At 44.6% G+C, this 19554-nt stretch overlaps 1 protein-coding gene across 1 annotated transcript; it reads left to right on the top strand.

The window, feature by feature from the left end:
• The first annotated feature begins 1935 nt into the window (after positions 1-1935).
• On the top strand, positions 1936-3886 carry LOC120028538 (claudin-8-like). Its single transcript, XM_038973729.1, has 2 exons — positions 1936-2169; positions 2951-3886. The coding sequence occupies exons 1-2, from the start codon at positions 1936-1938 to the stop codon at positions 3884-3886; spliced, it is 1170 nt and encodes a 389-aa protein (XP_038829657.1).
• The last annotated feature ends 15668 nt before the right edge of the window (positions 3887-19554 follow it).

Raw genomic sequence — 19554 nt, 5'->3', positions numbered from 1 at the left:
GATGTGTTGGCTATAAATAGGCTATGAAAACATCAACAAGTGGGTGAACCAATGAACTACTGTACTAGACAATGCCCGCACACAGGCAGTCCTCACAGGTTTTCCGTTGTACCCTGATCCTATAAGCCAACCAGGAGAGAGCAGAGTATCTCTCCCATAACAGACAATAGCTACCCAACACCCTGCGCTATTGTCTGTCTCACACTTCACCATCAAAGCTGAGAACAGGACAGGTCACGCTTTACCATCACGCTGAGAAAAGGACAGGTCACGCTTTACCATCACGCTGAGAAAAGGACAGGTCACGCTTTACCATCACGCTGAGAAAAGGACAGGTCACGCTTTACCATCACGCTGAGAAAAGGACAGGTCACGCTTTACCATCACGCTGAGAAAAGGACAGGTCACGCTTTACCATCACGCTGAGAAAAGGACAGGTCACGCTTTACCATCACGCTGAGAAAAGGACAGGTCACGCTTCACCATCACGCTGAGAAAAGGACAGGTCACGCTTTACCATCACGCTGAGAAAAGGACAAGTCACGCTTCACCATCACGCTGAGAACAGGACAGGTCACGCTTCACCATCACGCTGAGAAAAGGACAGGTCACGCTTTACCATCACGCTGAGAAAAGGACAAGTCACGCTTCACCATCACGCTGAGAACAGGACAAGTCACGCTTCACCATCACGCTGAGAACAGGACAAGTCACGCTTCACCATCACGCTGAGAAAAGGACAAGTCACGCTTTACCATCACGCTGAGAAAAGGACAAGTCACGCTTCACCATCACACTGAGAAAAGGACAAGTCACGCTTTACCATCACGCTGAGAAAAGGACAAGTCACGCTTCACCATCAAAGCTGAGAAAAGGACAGGTCACGCTTTACCATCAAAGCTGAGAAAAGGACAGGTCACGCTTTACCATCACGCTGAGAAAAGGACAGGTCACGCTTCACCATCAAAGCTGAGAACAGGACAGGTCACGCTTCACCATCACACTGAGAACAGGACAGGTCACCTCTCTGCCTCGGTTCCTCTACTCCCTCCGGGATTTTCATTTGTTTTGGGACATGGACTCATCTCCAACTTAGACCATTTCTGAGGTCTGAAAACATCTGAGAAAAGTCGATTTGGGAGTCAACTACCACCAAGGTAGCTTTGGGAGTCAACTATCACCAAGGTAGCTTTGGGAGTCAACTATCACCAAGGTAGCTTTGGGAGTCAACTATCACCAAGGTAGATTTGGGAGTCAACTATCACCAAGGTAGATTTGGGAGTCAACTATCACCAAGGTAGCTTTGGGAGTCAACTATCACCAAGGTAGCTTTGGGAGTCAACTATCACCAAGGTAGATTTGGGAGTCAACTATCACCAAGGTAGATTTGGGAGTCAACTATCACCAAGGTAGATTTGGGAGTCAACTATCACCAAGGTAGATTTGGGAGTCAACTATCACTAAGGTAGATTTGGGAGTCAACTATCACCAAGGTAGATTTGGGAGTCAACTATCACCAAGGTAGATTTGGGAGTCAACTATCACCAAGGTAGATTTGGGAGTCAACTATCACCAAGGTATATTTGGGAGTCAACTATCACCAAGGTATATTTGGGAGTCAACTATCACCAAGGTAGATTTGGGAGTCAACTATCACCAAGGTAGCTTTGGGAGTCAACTATCACCAAGGTAGCTTTGGGAGTCAACTATCACCAAGGTAGATTTGGGAGTCAACTATCACCAAGGTAGCTTTGGGAGTCAACTATCACCAAGGTAGATTTGGGAGTCAACTATCACCAAGGTAGATTTGGGAGTCAACTATCACCAAGGTATATTTGGGAGTCAACTACCACTAAGGGTTCTTTGTCAGGAGGACTTTGAGAGTTCGTTTGGACCCTGATCGTTTGTTTGAATCCCTTGACAACGGACGACGTGATGATCCAGGGCGTGTCTGAGATCGCGGCGCTGTGCGTGGGCCTGGTGGGTCTGATCGGAGCAGCCGCCGTCACCGGGATGCCCATGTGGAAGGTTACAGCCTTCATCGGAGAGAACATCATCGTCATGGAGACGCGCTGGGAGGGCCTGTGGATGAACTGCTATAGACAGGCCAACATCAGGATGCAGTGTAAGGTGTACGACTCTCTGCTGTATCTCCCCGCAGACCTGCAGGTAGGATCACTTTATGGATGTGTGGCACTCTCTTCCCTATGTAGTGCCTATGGCACCCTCTTCCCTATGTAGTGCATATGGCACCCTCTTCCCTATGTAGTGCCTATGGCACCCTCTTCCCTATGTAGTGCCTATAGCACCCTCTTCCCTATGTAGTGCCTATGGCACCCTCTTCCCTATGTAGTGCCTATGGCACCCTCTTCCCTATGTAGTGCCTATGGCACCCTCTTCCCTATGTAGTGCCTATGGCACCCTCTTCCCTATGTTGTGCCTATGGCACCCTCTTCCCTATGTAGTGCCTATGGCACCCTCTTCCCTATGTAGTGCCTATGGCACCCTCTTCCCTATGTAGTGCCTATGGCACCCTCTTCCCTATGTAGTGCCTATGGTACCCTCTTCCCTATGTAGTGCCTATGGCACCCTCTTCCCTATGTAGTGCCTATGGCACCCTCTTCCCTATGTAGTGCCTATGGCACCCTCTTCCCTATGTAGTGCCTATGGCACCCTATGGGCCCCGGCCAAAAGTAGTGCAGGGAATAGGGTGCCATTTGGGACGAACAATATGAAATCATGTCAATCGTGAACAAATTTTAAACCTATTTAGGTAAACTTTACTTTATGTATTGTAGCGAATAAGGGCAAGTAGCTCCTACCGGGTCTCAGAACCCAGGTTCAGCGACTTTCAACCTTAGCCGTTCCACCAAGAGATCAGAACGTCTTGAAGAGGTAGCTACATAATGGGTTGATGTGTTACAGTATGTATTGGTCTTCTCTTCCACAGGCTGCCAGGGGCTTGATGTGCTGCTCGCTGGCTCTCTCAGGGATGGGTCTACTGGGGGCTCTAGCAGGGATGCGGTGTACCTCCTGCATCCGGGACAACGACCGCGTTAAGAGCCTCATCCTCATGGTGGCTGGAGGCATGCAGTTACTGGCCTCTATCTGTGTGTTCATCCCAGTCTCCTGGACGGCTCACGCCATAATCCGTGACTTCTATAACCCCTTGCTGATCGATGCCCAGCGCAGGGAGCTGGGAGAGGCTCTCTACGTCGGCTGGGTGACCGGAGCCTTCCTCTTGACCTCTGGGCTTCTCTTCCTCTGTCGCCGCGTCCACTCCAACAAAGCCTCGTTCGATATCTACCATCCAGCCAACAGGATCAACAAACCCACTCTGATGCACTATCATCCTATCTCCAGTGTTCTTAGCATCGGGGCTCACCGCCAGCCCGGTCTGATCCACCAACAAAGTCACAGCTTCGATGCATACCAACACCGCCAAGCTCCGATTCTTCATAACGTTCCTTATGGACAACAAGGGGTCGTCATGAACCCTCCTGCTGCTGTGTCTGACTCTAGCTTGGTGGAGAACGTTGGGCCGTCGGTCTATCACCATGGCAACCGACGTCATGTTGACGGACACCATCCCTCCACCTCTAACAGCTCCAACTACGTCAGCAGCCTGTCCACTCTGGCTAACTCCCTGTACATCAGCCAACAGACTCCGTACTCCTATAGCCACCTGACCGCTCCGTACACCACATATACCGGTAGTCAACAGACAAATCCATACTCCTACAGTCATCCGGGAAACCTGTCCGTTTCACACAACTCCAGTTTCCAAGCCGTACCTCAGAATCCTGTTTTTATCGGGTATAAGGCCTCCAGAGTTCAACCATCGCAGTCTCACCACAACGGAAGCAGTGTTGGTGTGTACATCTGAATAGACTGCAACGAGACCAGTCATCTTCTGATACTCACTATACCTTTAACAAATGTATCTCCTCTATATGGTTATTAGAATCACATGGTATCTTTTCTTATTTTTGAAAAGTTAAATGTCTGTTTTGGTATTCTGGTAAAACTGTAATGTGTTCAGTGTATGGGACAGTTATAGCTGTGTAGAATCTAGAAACTCTATTCTACGTTTATCTTCTGTTATGTAAATATTCATGCACCATTTGGGTGTGTTTGTCAGCCTGCTGCTGTTGGTTTTATATAAGCAGCTGTCTTTTTGTCACCTTGACCTTACCTGTCATGTGACCTCAGTAAACAAGAAATTTGGTTTCTCCAATAAAGAACATCCTGTTTGATTCTGCATATGGGAGAGCCACTTCAATACGAGGGGATTTTCGTAGCAGGTTAGGAGAGCGTTTTCGCTAACCTTTTTCATAAACTTAACCTCAGTCTCCTCACCTGCTGCGTAAGTTCTCCTAACTTGCTACGAAAAAGTATGTTCGTTATTGAAGTGACGTGAAAAGTGTTTCTCTTCTGCATACGGTACCTTAGCTCTCTCCGTCAAGTCTTACGCCTTTGATAGCATTGTTGGTAATAACGTATTCTTTAACTACTTACCTCGTGTTGCCAACGGTTGTTTTTGATTAACTTTGAAACATAGATATCATTATTTTGGAGAGCTTGATGAAACTGTTAGCTTAGTATGGCTCTAATGGTTTAGGGCATTTCCACGTAAACGGACCCATGAGCACCAACATGTCAAATTCATAGAAACATGTCAAATTGTATGTCGAATGAAAGCTAAGAGTCTATATTTTTGTTGAAATAAAGACGTATATATAAAATATTCAACCATTTTAGATCCTAAAAATGTTGAATAAAGCGAAGGCTTTGATTTCTGGTCAAACAGATGGAAAAGGAGTCTTACAGAATGCAAAAGGGGTTTTACAGAATGGAAAAGGGGTCTTACAGATGGAAAAGGGGTCTTACAGATAGAAAAGGGGTCTTACAGATGGAAAAGGGGTCTTACAGATAGAAAAGGGGTCTTACAGATAGAAAAGGGGTCTTACAGATGGAAAAGGGGTCTTACAGATGGAAAAGGGGTCTTACAGATGGAAAAGGGGTCTTACAGATGGAAAAGGGGTCTTACAGATAGAAAAGGGGTCTTACAGATGGAAAAGGTTTCTAAAAAATCTAAATGTTGATATTTGTTGGCAGAAGTCTCTACTTTGAACATCATTGTGTTTTGAAGTATTTCTAAAACCTTTTTCTGGTAGATGTTTTCTAAGTTAAGAAACATTGTTTTGTACCAAAATATATACACTACCGTTCAAAAGATTGGGGTCACTTAGACACGTCCTTGCTTTAGGTTGTATTAGTCAGTTGAAAGAAAAGCTATTTTTTTGTCCATTAAAATAACATCAAATTGATCAGATTAATCTGAAATTTCTATGTGACCCCAAACTTTTGAACGGTAGTATATATATATATATATATATATATATATATATATATATATATATATCGTCTCTCTCTCTCTCTCTCTCTGACACCTACCACTTTTCCATTTACTGTAACTGAGCACCGGACATCCATGGACATTACAGTAGAGAACAGTAGAGTACTGTGAATGTAGAGTTCAGTAGAGTATACTGTACTGTATTGTACTCTGTTGTACGGAATATATCTACTTTACCCCCCCCCCCCCCCCCCAAAAAAACTTGTGAAACATAGACGTACATGATTGATTCAGATTTGGTCTGGTTCAAACCAACCAATTGCGGTCTTGTTTGGGGGCGGATCTCAATGACAGCCATGGTGTAGAACAATACCCATATAAGCACTAGAAGGATATTGCATTTTTCTACCTTTGTGTATCTATTCAGGATACATCACTATCTTTGAATATTAATTCGGAGCAGATCTTTTTGGAAAACACGGTCGCATAACAAAATTGAGACCAAACTTTGCATCTGCACATTTCTTCCAGTAAACGTGTTTTTGTGAAACGTTCTGTATAAATAGTTTTTTTTTTTTAAATAGCCCTTGTGTATAGAGTTGTATGGTTTGTTAAACTTTTGAAATCGTTGGGTTTCGGTTTGACATTTTAAAGTGAAAAATCTGAGTCAAAGTGTCATTTCCTTACTGTGGAATTGACCTTTTATATTTTAGTTACACAGATAAGTTGTGTAAGATAAGATACACAGATACGTTACACAGATAAGTTGTGTGTTAGTTACACAGATAAGTTGTGTGTTAGTTACACAGATAAGTTGTATGTTTTCTCATGTCAGACCAAGAATACACTGAACTCTTTAGGTTGTATCAGTCAGAAAATGGATCACGTGATCGGGAGTCCCCATAGGGCGGCGTACAATTGGCCCAGCGTCGTCCGGGTTTGGCCGGTGTAGGCCGTCATTATAAAAATAAAATGAATGTGTTCTTAACTGACTTGCCTAGTTAAAACATACCGTTCTCCATTAGTAATGATACATTGCATTGCAGTGGGGACATGCCCATTCTGTTCTATCCTTGGCTATTTTTGTGTTATTTTCTTGTCCCAGTTTCACCCTTTTCTCAGTCAATAAACCTGAGGACAAACAGATAGCCTGTCTCCAGAGTCTTGACGAGGACCAGCCGTTTGTCTGTCTGTTGAATTATACACAGCTAAGTCTAAGAGGGACAGAACAGTTGTTTTGTAAATACATATGATAGATACTGTCAACTGTTGTTAATGTAAACAGAAGTGACATTTTGATCGCGTCCAAAATTACACCCTATTCCCTATATATAGGGATCTATGTAGGGAATAGGGTGCCATTTGAGACCCTTGCAATTCTGACTGCTTGTCTAGTTTCCCATTTGGAGTGAACATGGTTGTGTCCCAATTGGAACCCTTTTCCTATATAGTGCACTACTTTTGACGGGCTCTGGTCAAACGTAGTGCACCATGTAGGGAATAGGGTGCCACGTGGGACGTAACACTGGGTTTTGTTTGACCCAAAACACACAGACCCCTATAGACCTGCCCTGAGAGAAAACACAGCATGTCAGCTACACGATGTATGTCACCTACCTACAGTGGTGGAAAGTACTTAAGTCAAACTACTTTTAAGTATTACTTAAGTCGTTTTTTGGGTATCTGTACTTTACTATTTATATTTTTGACTATTTATTTATTTTTATATCTTTATGTAACAGTATAGCTTCCGTCCCTCTCCTCGCCCCTACCTGGGCTCGAACCAGGGACCCTCTGCACACTTCGACAACAGCCACCCTCGAAGCATCGTTACCCATCGCTCCACAAAAGCCCGCGGCCCTTGCAGAGCAAGGGGAACAACCACTTCAAGGTCTCAGAGCGAGTGACGTCACCCGATTGAAACACTATTAGCGCGCACCACCGCTAACTGGCTAGTCCTTTCACATCGGTTACATTTACATCTTTATCTTTAAATTTTACTCCACTACATTCCTAAAGAAAATAATGTACTTTTTACTCCATGCATTTTCCCTGACGACTAAAACTACTCGCTACATGTAGAATGCTCAAGCAGGACAGAATTATGGCACCTATCAATATGACGCTTTGTCATCCCTACGGCCTCTGATCTGGCGGACTCACTAAACACCAAATAGTGTGTTTGTAAAGGACGTCTGAGTGTTGGAGTGTGGCCCCTGTCTGTCCGTAATTTAAAAGAATACGGACATCGTGCCGTCTGGTTTGCTCAATATCAGGAATTTGATTATAGCATTTACTATTACTATGTACTTTTACTCAAGTATGACGTTTCAATACTTTTTCTACCACTGTACTTTAAGTACATTTAAAACCAGATACTTTTAGACTTTTATTCAAGTGGTATTTTACTAGGTAACCTTTACTTGAGTCATTTTTCTGTTAAGGTATCTTTACTTTAACTCAAGTATGACAAATGGACTACTTTTCCCACCACTGCCTACCTAAGACCATGGTGTGGACCTGTGTTGTTATCCTGTTCAACTGTACATTACACAGCCCGTCTCCTTTATGAGATGAGAGATACCACAGCACCTGCAATGACTTAGAGAGCAGTAGAGAGCCTCTCACGTATTACAGTGTGTATCCCAAATGGCATAGAGACAATGTAACTGTCACGTTCCTGACCTGTTTTCTCTTGTTTTTGTATGTGTTTAGTTGGTCAGGGCGTGAGTTGGGGTGGGCATTCTATGTTATGTGTTTCTATGTTGGGTTAAATGTGTTGCCTGATATGGTTCTCAATTAGAGGCAGGTGTTTGACGTTTCCTCTGATTGAGAACCATATTAAGGTAGGCTGTTCTCACTGTTTGTTTGTGGGTGATTGTTCCTGTGTCTGTGTATGTCGCACCACACGGGACTGTTTCGTTTGGGTTCGTGTATGTGTTCCTTCCTGTTCGTGCGTTATGTTATCTCGTTCAGGTTTGTTCACATCGTTTCTTGTTTTGTAGCTTATTCAAGTGTATTTCGTGTCAGTGTTCGTCTTGTCAATTTAATTAAATCATTATGTCTACATACCTCGCTGCATGTTGGTCCGATCCTTGCTCCTCCTCGTCTGAGGAGGAGAACGACTTAGATGAACGTTACAGTAACGTTAGTGACGGTGTAGAGACAGTGTAATGTTAGTGACGGTGAAGAGACAGGGTAATGTTAGTGACGGTGTAGAGACAGGGTAATGTTAGAGACAGGGTAATGTTAGTGACGGTGAAGAGACAGGGTAATGTTAGTGACAGTGTAGAGACAGGGTAATGTTAGAGACAGGGTAATGTTAGTGACAGTGTAGAGACAGGGTAATGTTAGTGACAGTGTAGAGACAGGGTAATGTTAGAGACAGGGTAATGTTAGTGACAGTGTAGAGACAGGGTAATGTTAGTGACAGTGTAGAGACAGGGTAATGTTAGTGACAGTGAAGAGACAGGGTAATGTTAGTGACAGTGTAGAGACAGGGTAATGTTAGAGACAGGGTAATATTAGTGACAGTGTAGAGACATGGTAATGTTAGTGACAGTGTAGAGACAGGGTAATATTAGAGACAGGGTAATATTAGAGACAGGGTAATATTAGAGACAGGGTAATATTAGAGACAGGGTAATATTAGAGACAGGGTAATGTTAGAGACAGGGTAATCTTAGAGACAGGGTAATCTTAGTGACGGTGTAGAGACAGGGTAATGTTAGTGACGGTGTAGAGACAGGGTAATGTTAGTGACAGTGTAGAGACAGGGTAATGTTAGTGACAGTGTAGAGACAGTGTAATGTTAGTGACAGTGTAGAGGCAGTGTAATATTAGTGACGGTGTAGAGACAGGGTAATGTTAGTGACGGTGTAGAGGCAGTGTAATGTTAGCGACAGTGTAGAGACAGGGTAATGTTAGTGACAGTGTAGAGACAGGGTAATATTAGTGACGGTGTAGAGACAGGGTAATGTTAGTGACAGGGTAATGTTAGTGACAGTGTAGAGACAGGGTAATGTTAGTGACGGTGTAGAGACAGGGTAATATTAGTGACGGTGTAGAGACAGGGTAATATTAGTGACGGTGTAGAGACAGGGTAATATTAGAGACAGGGTAATATTAGTGACAGTGTAGAGATGGTCTAACGTTAGTGACAGTGCAGAGGCAGTGTAATGTTAGCGACAGTGCAGAGGCAGTGTAATGTCTCTTTTACACCACTAGATGACAGCAGAGAACATGATGTGTTTTCCGTCCAGGGCCGGAACTCAGAGAAGGACAGCTGATCTAGGAAAAGGTTTTGCATTTCAGATCATAATCGAGAGGATTATATGGACAGGTCCTAGATCATCCCTTCTGCTCTGAGAAGCTTTGTGGATACCTGCCCAGATCGTAGCACCAGAGTGTCACCTTGTCAGTACTGAGGACAGAAAGGGTACAAGGCATCCTGTTCCTTATATAGTGAAGTACTGTGTGTGCACTTTTCCAGGGCCCCACTGGTCAGAAGTAGTTTACTATATATAGGGAATAGGGACATGTTGACGCGGTTAACACAAGGGACGTGTTGACGCGGTTAACACAAGGGACGTGTTGATGCGGTTAACACAACAGACATGTTGATGTGGTTAACACAACAGACATGTTGACGCGGTTAACACAACAGACATGTTGACGCGGTTAACACAGCAGACATGTTGACGCGGTTAACACAACATACATGTTGACGCGGTTAACACAACAGACATGTTGACGTGGTTAACACAACAGACATGTTGACGCGGTTAACACAACAGACATGTTGACGCGGTTAACACAACAGACATGTTGACGTGGTTAACACAGCTGACATGTTGACGCGGTTAACACAACATACATGTTGACGCGGTTAACACAACAGACATGTTGACGCGGTTAACACAACAGACATGTTGATGCGGTTAACACAGCTGACATGTTGACGCGGTTAACACAACAGACATGTTGACGCGGTTAACACCACAGACATGTTGACGTGGTTAACACAAGGGACATGTTGACGCGGTTAACACAACAGACATGTTGACGTGGTTAACACAACAGACATGTTGACGCGGTTAACACAACAGACATGTTGACGCGGTTAACACAGCGGACATCTTGTTCCGGTTAACACAAGGGACATGTTGACGCGGTTAACACAACAGACATGTTGACGCGGTTAACACAGCGGACATCTTGTTCCGGTTAACACAACAGACATCTTGTTCCGGTTAACACAACAGACATCTTGTTCCGGTTAACACAACAGACATGTTGACGTGGTTAACACAACAGACATATTGATGCGGTTAACACAACAGACATGTTGACGCGGTTAACACAACAGACATGTTGACAAGGTTAACACAGCTGACATGTTGACGCGGTTAACACAACAGACATGTTGACGCGGTTAACACAAGGGACATGTTGACGCGGTTAACAGAACGTACATGTTGACGCGGTTAACACAGCTGACATGTTGACGCGGTTAACACAACAGACATGTTGACGCGGTTAACACAAGGGACATGTTGACGCGGTTAACAGAACGTACATGTTGACGCGGTTAACACAGCTGACATGTTGACGTGGTTAACACAGCTGACATGTTGACAAGGTTAACACAGCTGACATGTTGACGCGGTTAACACAGCTGACATGTTGACGCGGTTAACACAACAGACATGTTGACGCGGTTATTACAATGGACATGTTGACGCGGTTAACACAACAGACATGTTGACGAGGTTAACACAACAGACATGTTGACGAGGTTAACACCACAGACATGTTGACGCGGTTAACACAACAGACATCTTATTCCGGTTAACACAACGTACATGTTGAAGCGGTTAACACAAGGGACATGTTGACGCGGTTAACACAACAGACATCTTATTCCGGTTAACACAACAGACATATTGACGCGGTTAACACAACAGACATGTTGACGCGGTTAACACAAGGGACATGTTGACGCGGTTAACACAACAGACATGTTGACGCGGTTAACACAACAGACATGTTGACGCGGTTAACACAACAGACATGTTGACGCGGTTAACACAACAGACATGTTGACGCGGTTAACACAACAGACATGTTGACGCGGTTAACACAACAGACATGTTGACGCGGTTAACACAAGGGACATGTTGACGCGGTTAACACAAGGGACATGTTGACGCGGTTAACACAAGGGACATGTTGACGCGGTTAACACACTGTACATGTTGACGTGGTTAACACAACAGACATGTTGACGTGGTTAACACAACAGACATATTGACGCGGTTAACACAACAGACATGTTGACGCGGTTAACACAACAGACATATTGACGCGGTTAACACAACAGACATATTGACGCGGTTAACACAACAGACATATTGACGCGGTTAACACAGCGGACATATTGATGCGGTTAACACAACAGACATGTTGACGCGGTTAACACAACAGACATGTTGACGCGGTTAACACACTGTACATGTTGACGTGGTTAACACAACAGACATGTTGACGTGGTTAACACAACAGACATGTTGACGCGGTTAACACAACAGACATGTTGACGCGGTTAACACAACAGACATATTGACGCGGTTAACACAACAGACATATTGACGCGGTTAACACAACAGACATATTGACGCGGTTAACACAACAGACATATTGACGCGGTTAACACAACAGACATATTGACGCGGTTAACACAGCGGACATATTGATGCGGTTAACACAACAGACATATTGACGCGGTTAACACAACAGACATATTGACGCGGTTAACACAACAGACATATTGACGCGGTTAACACAACAGACATATTGACGCGGTTAACACAGCTGACATGTTGACGCGGTTAACACAACATACATGTTGACGTGGTTAACACAACAGACATGTTGACGTGGTTAACACAACAGACATGTTGACGCGGTTAACACAACAGACATGTTGACGTGGTTAACACAACAGACATGTTGACGTGGTTAACACAACAGACATGTTGACGCGGTTAACACAACAGACATATTGACGCGGTTAACACAGCTGACATGTTGACGCGGTTAACACAACAGACATGTTGACGCGGTTAACACAACAGACATGTTGACGCGGTTAACACAACAGACATGTTGACGCGGTTAACACAACAGACATGTTGACGCGGTTAACACAACAGACATGTTGACGTGGTTAACACCACAGACATGTTGACGTGGTTAACACAACAGACATGTTGACGCGGTTAACACCACAGACATGTTGACGCGGTTAACACCACAGACATGTTGACGCGGTTAACACCACAGACATGTTGATGTGGTTAACACAACAGACATGTTGACGCGGTTAACACAACAGACATGTTGACGCGGTTAACACAACAGACATGTTGATGCGGTTAACACAACAGACATGTTGATGCGGTTAACACAACAGACATGTTGACGCGGTTAACACAAGGGACATGTTGACGCGGTTAACACAGCGGACATGTTGACGCGGTTAACACAACATACATGTTGACGCGGTTAACACACTGTACATGTTGACGCGGTTAACACAACAGACATGTTGACGCGGTTAACACAACAGACATGTTGACGCGGTTAACACAACATACATGTTGACGCGGTTAACACACTGTACATGTTGACGCGGTTAACACAAGGGACATGTTGACGTGGTTAACACCACAGACATGTTGACGTGGTTAACACAACAGACATGTTGACGTGGTTAACACAACAGACATCTTGTTCCGGTTAACACCACAGACATGTTGACGCGGTTAACACAACATACATGTTGACGCGGTTAACACAACAGACATCTTGTTCCGGTTAACACCACAGACATGTTGACGCGGTTAACACAACAGACATGTTGACGCGGTTAACACAACAGACATGTTGACGCGGTTAACACAACAGACATGTTGACGCGGTTAACACAACAGACATGTTGACGTGGTTAACACCACAGACATGTTGACGCGGTTAACACAAGGGACATGTTGACGCGGTTAACACAACAGACATGTTGACGTGGTTAACACAACATACATGTTGACGCGGTTAACACAGCGGACATCTTGTTCCGGTTAACACAACAGACATCTTGTTCCGGTTAACACAACAGACATCTTGTTCCGGTTAACACAACAGACATGTTGACGCGGTTAACACAGCTGACATGTTGACGCGGTTAACACAACAGACATGTTGACGCGGTTAACACAACAGACATGTTGACGCGGTTAACACAACAGACATGTTGACGTGGTTAACACAACAGACATGTTGACGCGGTTAACACAACAGACATGTTGACGCGGTTATTACAATGGACATGTTGACGCGGTTAACACACTGTACATGTTGATGTGGTTAACACAAGGGACATGTTGACGCGGTTAACACAAGGGACATGTTGACGAGGTTAACACAAGGGACATGTTGACGCGGTTAACACAAGGGACATGTTGATGCGGTTAACACAACAGACATCTTGTTCCGGTTAACACAACATACATGTTGACGTGGTTAACACAACAGACATATTGATGCGGTTAACACAGCGGACATGTTGACGAGGTTAACACAACAGACATATTGACGCGGTTAACACAACAGACATGTTGACGCGGTTAACACAACAGACATATTGACGCGGTTAACACAAGGGACATGTTGATGCGGTTAACACAACAGACATGTTGACGCGGTTAACACAAGGGACATATTGACGCGGTTAACACAACAGACATGTTGACGCGGTTAACACCACAGACATGTTGACGCGGTTAACACAACAGACATGTTGACGCGGTTAACACCACAGACATGTTGACGCGGTTAACACAACAGACATGTTGACGCGGTTAACACAACAGACATGTTGACGTGGTTAACACAGCTGACATGTTGACGTGGTTAACACAACAGACATGTTGACGTGGTTAACACAACAGACATGTTGACGTGGTTAACACAACATACATGTTGACGTGGTTAACACAACAGACATGTTGACGTGGTTAACACAAGGGACATGTTGACGCGGTTAACACAACAGACATGTTGACGCGGTTAACACAACAGACATGTTGACGCGGTTAACACAACAGACATGTTGACGCGGTTAACACAGCGGACATCTTGTTCCGGTTAACACAACAGACATGTTGACGCGGTTAACACAACAGACATATTGATGCGGTTAACACAACAGACATATTGACGCGGTTAACACAACAGACATGTTGACGCGGTTAACACAAGGGACATGTTGACGCGGTTAACAGAACGTACATGTTGACGCGGTTAACACAGCTGACATATTGACGCGGTTAACACAACAGACATCTTGTTCCGGTTAACACAACAGACATGTTGACGTGGTTACCACAACAGACATATTGATGCGGTTAACACAACAGACATATTGACGCGGTTAACACAACAGACATGTTGACGCGGTTAACACAAGGGACATGTTGACGCGGTTAACAGAACGTACATGTTGACGCGGTTAACACAGCTGACATGTTGACGCGGTTAACACAGCTGACATGTTGACGCGGTTAACACAACAGACATGTTGACGCGGTTAACACAACAGACATGTTGACGCGGTTAACACAACAGACATGTTGACGCGGTTAACACACTGTACATGTTGATGTGGTTAACACAAGGGACATGTTGACGAGGTTAACACAAGGGACATGTTGACGCGGTTAACACAAGGGACATGTTGACGCGGTTAACACAACAGACATGTTGACGCGGTTAACACAACAGACATGTTGACGCGGTTAACACAACAGACATGTTGACGCGGTTAACACAACAGACATCTTGTTCCGGTTAACACAACAGACATGTTGACGCGGTTAACACAACAGACATGTTGACGTGGTTAACACAACAGACATATTGACGTGGTTAACACAACAGACATGTTGACGTGGTTAACACAACAGACATGTTGACGCGGTTAACACAGCTGACATGTTGATGCGGTTAACACAACAGACATATTGATGCGGTTAACACAACAGACATATTAACGCGGTTAACACAACAGACATGTTGACGCGGTTAACACAACAGACATGTTGATGCGGTTAACACAATAGACATGTTGACGCGGTTAACACAACAGACATGTTGACGTGGTTAACACAACAGACATGTTGATGCGGTTAACACCACAGACATGTTGACGCGGTTAACACAACAGACATATTGACGCGGTTAACACAACAGACATGTTGACGCGGTTAACACAACAGACATGTTGACGCGGTTAACACCACAGACATGTTGTTCCGGTTAACACAACAGACATGTTGACGCGGTTAACACCACAGACATGTTGACGCGGTTAACACAGCGGACATATTGATGCGGTTAACACAACAGACATGTTGACGCGGTTAACACAACAGACATGTTGACGCGGTTAACACAACAGACATGTTGACGCGGTTAACACAACAGACATGTTGACGCGGTTAACACAAGGGACATGTTGACGCGGTTAACACCACAGACATGTTGACGCGGTTAACACAACAGACATGTTGACGCGGTTAACACCACAGACATGTTGACGCGGTTAACACAACAGACATGTTGACGCGGTTAACACAAGGGACATGTTGACGCGGTTAACACCACAGACATGTTGACGCGGTTAACACAACAGACATGTTGACGCGGTTAACACCACAGACATGTTGACGCGGTTAACACAACAGACATGTTGACGCGGTTAACACCACAGACATGTTGACGCGGTTAACACCACAGACATGTTGACGTGGTTAACACAACAGACATGTTGATGTGGTTAACACAACAGACATGTTGACGCGGTTAACACAACAGACATGTTGACGCGGTTAACACAACAGACATGTTGACGCGGTTAACACAACAGACATGTTGACGCGGTTAACACAAGGGACATGTTGACGTGGTTAACACCACAGACATGTTGACGCGGTTAACACAACAGACATGTTGACGCGGTTAACACAACAGACATGTTGACGCGGTTAACACCACAGACATGTTGACGCGGTTAACACAGCGGACATATTGATGCGGTTAACACAACAGACATGTTGACGCGGTTAACACAACAGACATGTTGACGTGGTTAACACAACATACATGTTGACGCGGTTAACACAACAGACATGTTGACGCGGTTAACACAAGGGACATGTTGACGCGGTTAACACAACAGACATGTTGACGCGGTTAACACCACAGACATGTTGACGCGGTTAACACAACAGACATGTTGACGCGGTTAACACAACAGACATGTTGACGCGGTTAACACCACAGACATGTTGACGCGGTTAACACACTGTACATGTTGACGCAGTTAACACAACAGACATGTTGACTTGGTTAACACCACAGACATGTTGACGCGGTTAACACACTGTACATGTTGACGCAGTTAACACAACAGACATGTTGACTTGGTTAACACAACAGACATGTTGACGCGGTTAACACAACAGACATGTTGACGCGGTTAACACAACAGACATGTTGACGCGGTTAACACAGCTGACATGTTGACGCGGTTAACACAGCTGACATGTTGTTCCGGTTAACACAATAGACATGTTGACGCGGTTAACACAGCTGACATGTTGACGCGGTTAACACAGCTGACATGTTGTTCCGGTTAACACAACAGACATGTTGACGCGGTTAACACAGCTGACATGTTGACGCGGTTAACACAGCTGACATGTTGTTCCGGTTAACACAACAGACATGTTGACGCGGTTAACACAGCTGACATGTTGACGCGGTTAACACAACAGACATGTTGACGCGGTTAACACAACAGACATATTGATGCGGTTAACACAACAGACATGTTGACGTGGTTAACACAAGGGACATGTTGATGCGGTTAACACAACAGACATGTTGATGTGGTTAACACAACAGACATGTTGACGCGGTTAACACAACAGACATGTTGACGCGGTTAACACAACAGACATGTTGATGTGGTTAACACAACAGACATGTTGACGCGGTTAACACAACAGACATGTTGACGTGGTTAACACAACAGACATGTTGATGCGGTTAACACAACAGACATGTTGACGTGGTTAACACAACAGACATGTTGACGCGGTTAACACAACAGACATGTTGATGTGGTTAACACAACAGACATATTGACGCGGTTAACACAACATACATGTTGACGCGGTTAACACAACAGACATGTTGACGCGGTTAACACAACATACATGTTGATGCGGTTAACACAACAGACATATTGACGCGGTTAACACAACATACATGTTGACGCGGTTAACACAACATACATGTTGATGCGGTTAACACAACAGACATCTTGTTCCGGTTAACACAACAGACATGTTGACGTGGTTAACACAACAGACATGTTGACGCGGTTAACACAACAGACATGTTGACGTGGTTAACACACTGTACATGTTGACGCGGTTAACACAAGGGACATGTTGACGTGGTTAACACCACAGACATGTTGACGTGGTTAACACAACAGACATGTTGACGTGGTTAACACAACAGACATCTTGTTCCGGTTAACACCACAGACATGTTGACGCGGTTAACACAACATACATGTTGACGCGGTTAACACAACAGACATCTTGTTCCGGTTAACACCACAGACATGTTGACGCGGTTAACACCACAGACATGTTGACGCGGTTAACACAACAGACATGTTGACGCGGTTAACACAAGGGACATGTTGACGTGGTTAACACAACAGACATCTTGTTGTGGTTAACACAACAGACATGTTGACGCGGTTAACACAACAGACATGTTGACGTGGTTAACACCACAGACATGTTGACGCGGTTAACACAAGGGACATGTTGACGCGGTTAACACAACAGACATGTTGACGTGGTTAACACAACATACATGTTGACGCGGTTAACACAGCGGACATCTTGTTCCGGTTAACACAACAGACATCTTGTTCCGGTTAACACAACAGACATCTTGTTCCGGTTAACACAACAGACATGTTGACGCGGTTAACACAGCTGACATGTTGACGCGGTTAACACAACAGACATGTTGACGCGGTTAACACAACAGACATGTTGACGCGGTTAACACAACAGACATGTTGACGCGGTTATTACAATGGACATGTTGACGCGGTTAACACACTGTACATGTTGATGTGGTTAACACAAGGGACATGTTGACGCGGTTAACACAAGGGACATGTTGACGAGGTTAACACAAGGGACATGTTGACGCGGTTAACACAAGGGACATGTTGATGCGGTTAACACAACAGACATCTTGTTCCGGTTAACACAACATACATGTTGACGTGGTTAACACAACAGACATATTGATGCGGTTAACACAGCGGACATGTTGACGAGGTTAACACAACAGACATATTGACGCGGTTAACACAACAGACATGTTGACGCGGTTAACACAACAGACATATTGACGCGGTTAACACAAGGGACATGTTGATGCGGTTAACACAACAGACATGTTGACGCGGTTAACACAAGGGACATATTGACGCGGTTAACACAACAGACATGTTGACGCGGTTAACACCACAGACATGTTGACGCGGTTAACACAACAGACATGTTGACGCGGTTAACACCACAGACATGTTGACGCGGTTAACACAACATACATGTTGACGTGGTTAACACAGCTGACATGTTGACGTGGTTAACACAACAGACATGTTGACGTGGTTAACACAACAGACATGTTGACGTGGTTAACACAACATACATGTTGACGTGGTTAACACAACAGACATGTTGACGTGGTTAACACAAGGGACATGTTGACGCGGTTAACACAACAGACATGTTGACGCGGTTAACACAACAGACATGTTGACGCGGTTAACACAACAGACATGTTGACGCGGTTAACACAGCGGACATCTTGTTCCGGTTAACACAACAGACATGTTGACGCGGTTAACACAACAGACATATTGATGCGGTTAACACAACAGACATATTGACGCGGTTAACACAACAGACATGTTGACGCGGTTAACACAAGGGACATGTTGACGCGGTTAACAGAACGTACATGTTGACGCG

This window comes from Salvelinus namaycush, chromosome 34 (genome assembly GCF_016432855.1).
Source record: "Salvelinus namaycush isolate Seneca chromosome 34, SaNama_1.0, whole genome shotgun sequence".
Classification (NCBI taxonomy): domain Eukaryota; kingdom Metazoa; phylum Chordata; class Actinopteri; order Salmoniformes; family Salmonidae; genus Salvelinus; species Salvelinus namaycush.
The sequence above is the reverse complement of the archived record's forward strand: the minus strand, read 5'-3'. Positions and strand labels throughout refer to the sequence as shown.

Bases quoted from the DNA above. Each gene is read 5' to 3' on its own strand.
- LOC120028538 (XM_038973729.1), top strand. From the start codon at position 1,936: ATGATCCAGGGCGTGTCTGAGATCGCGGCGCTGTGCGTGGGCCTGGTG. The intron at 2,170-2,950 runs GTAGGATCACTT...TCTCTTCCACAG, and splicing joins ATCTCCCCGCAGACCTGCAG to GCTGCCAGGGGCTTGATGTG.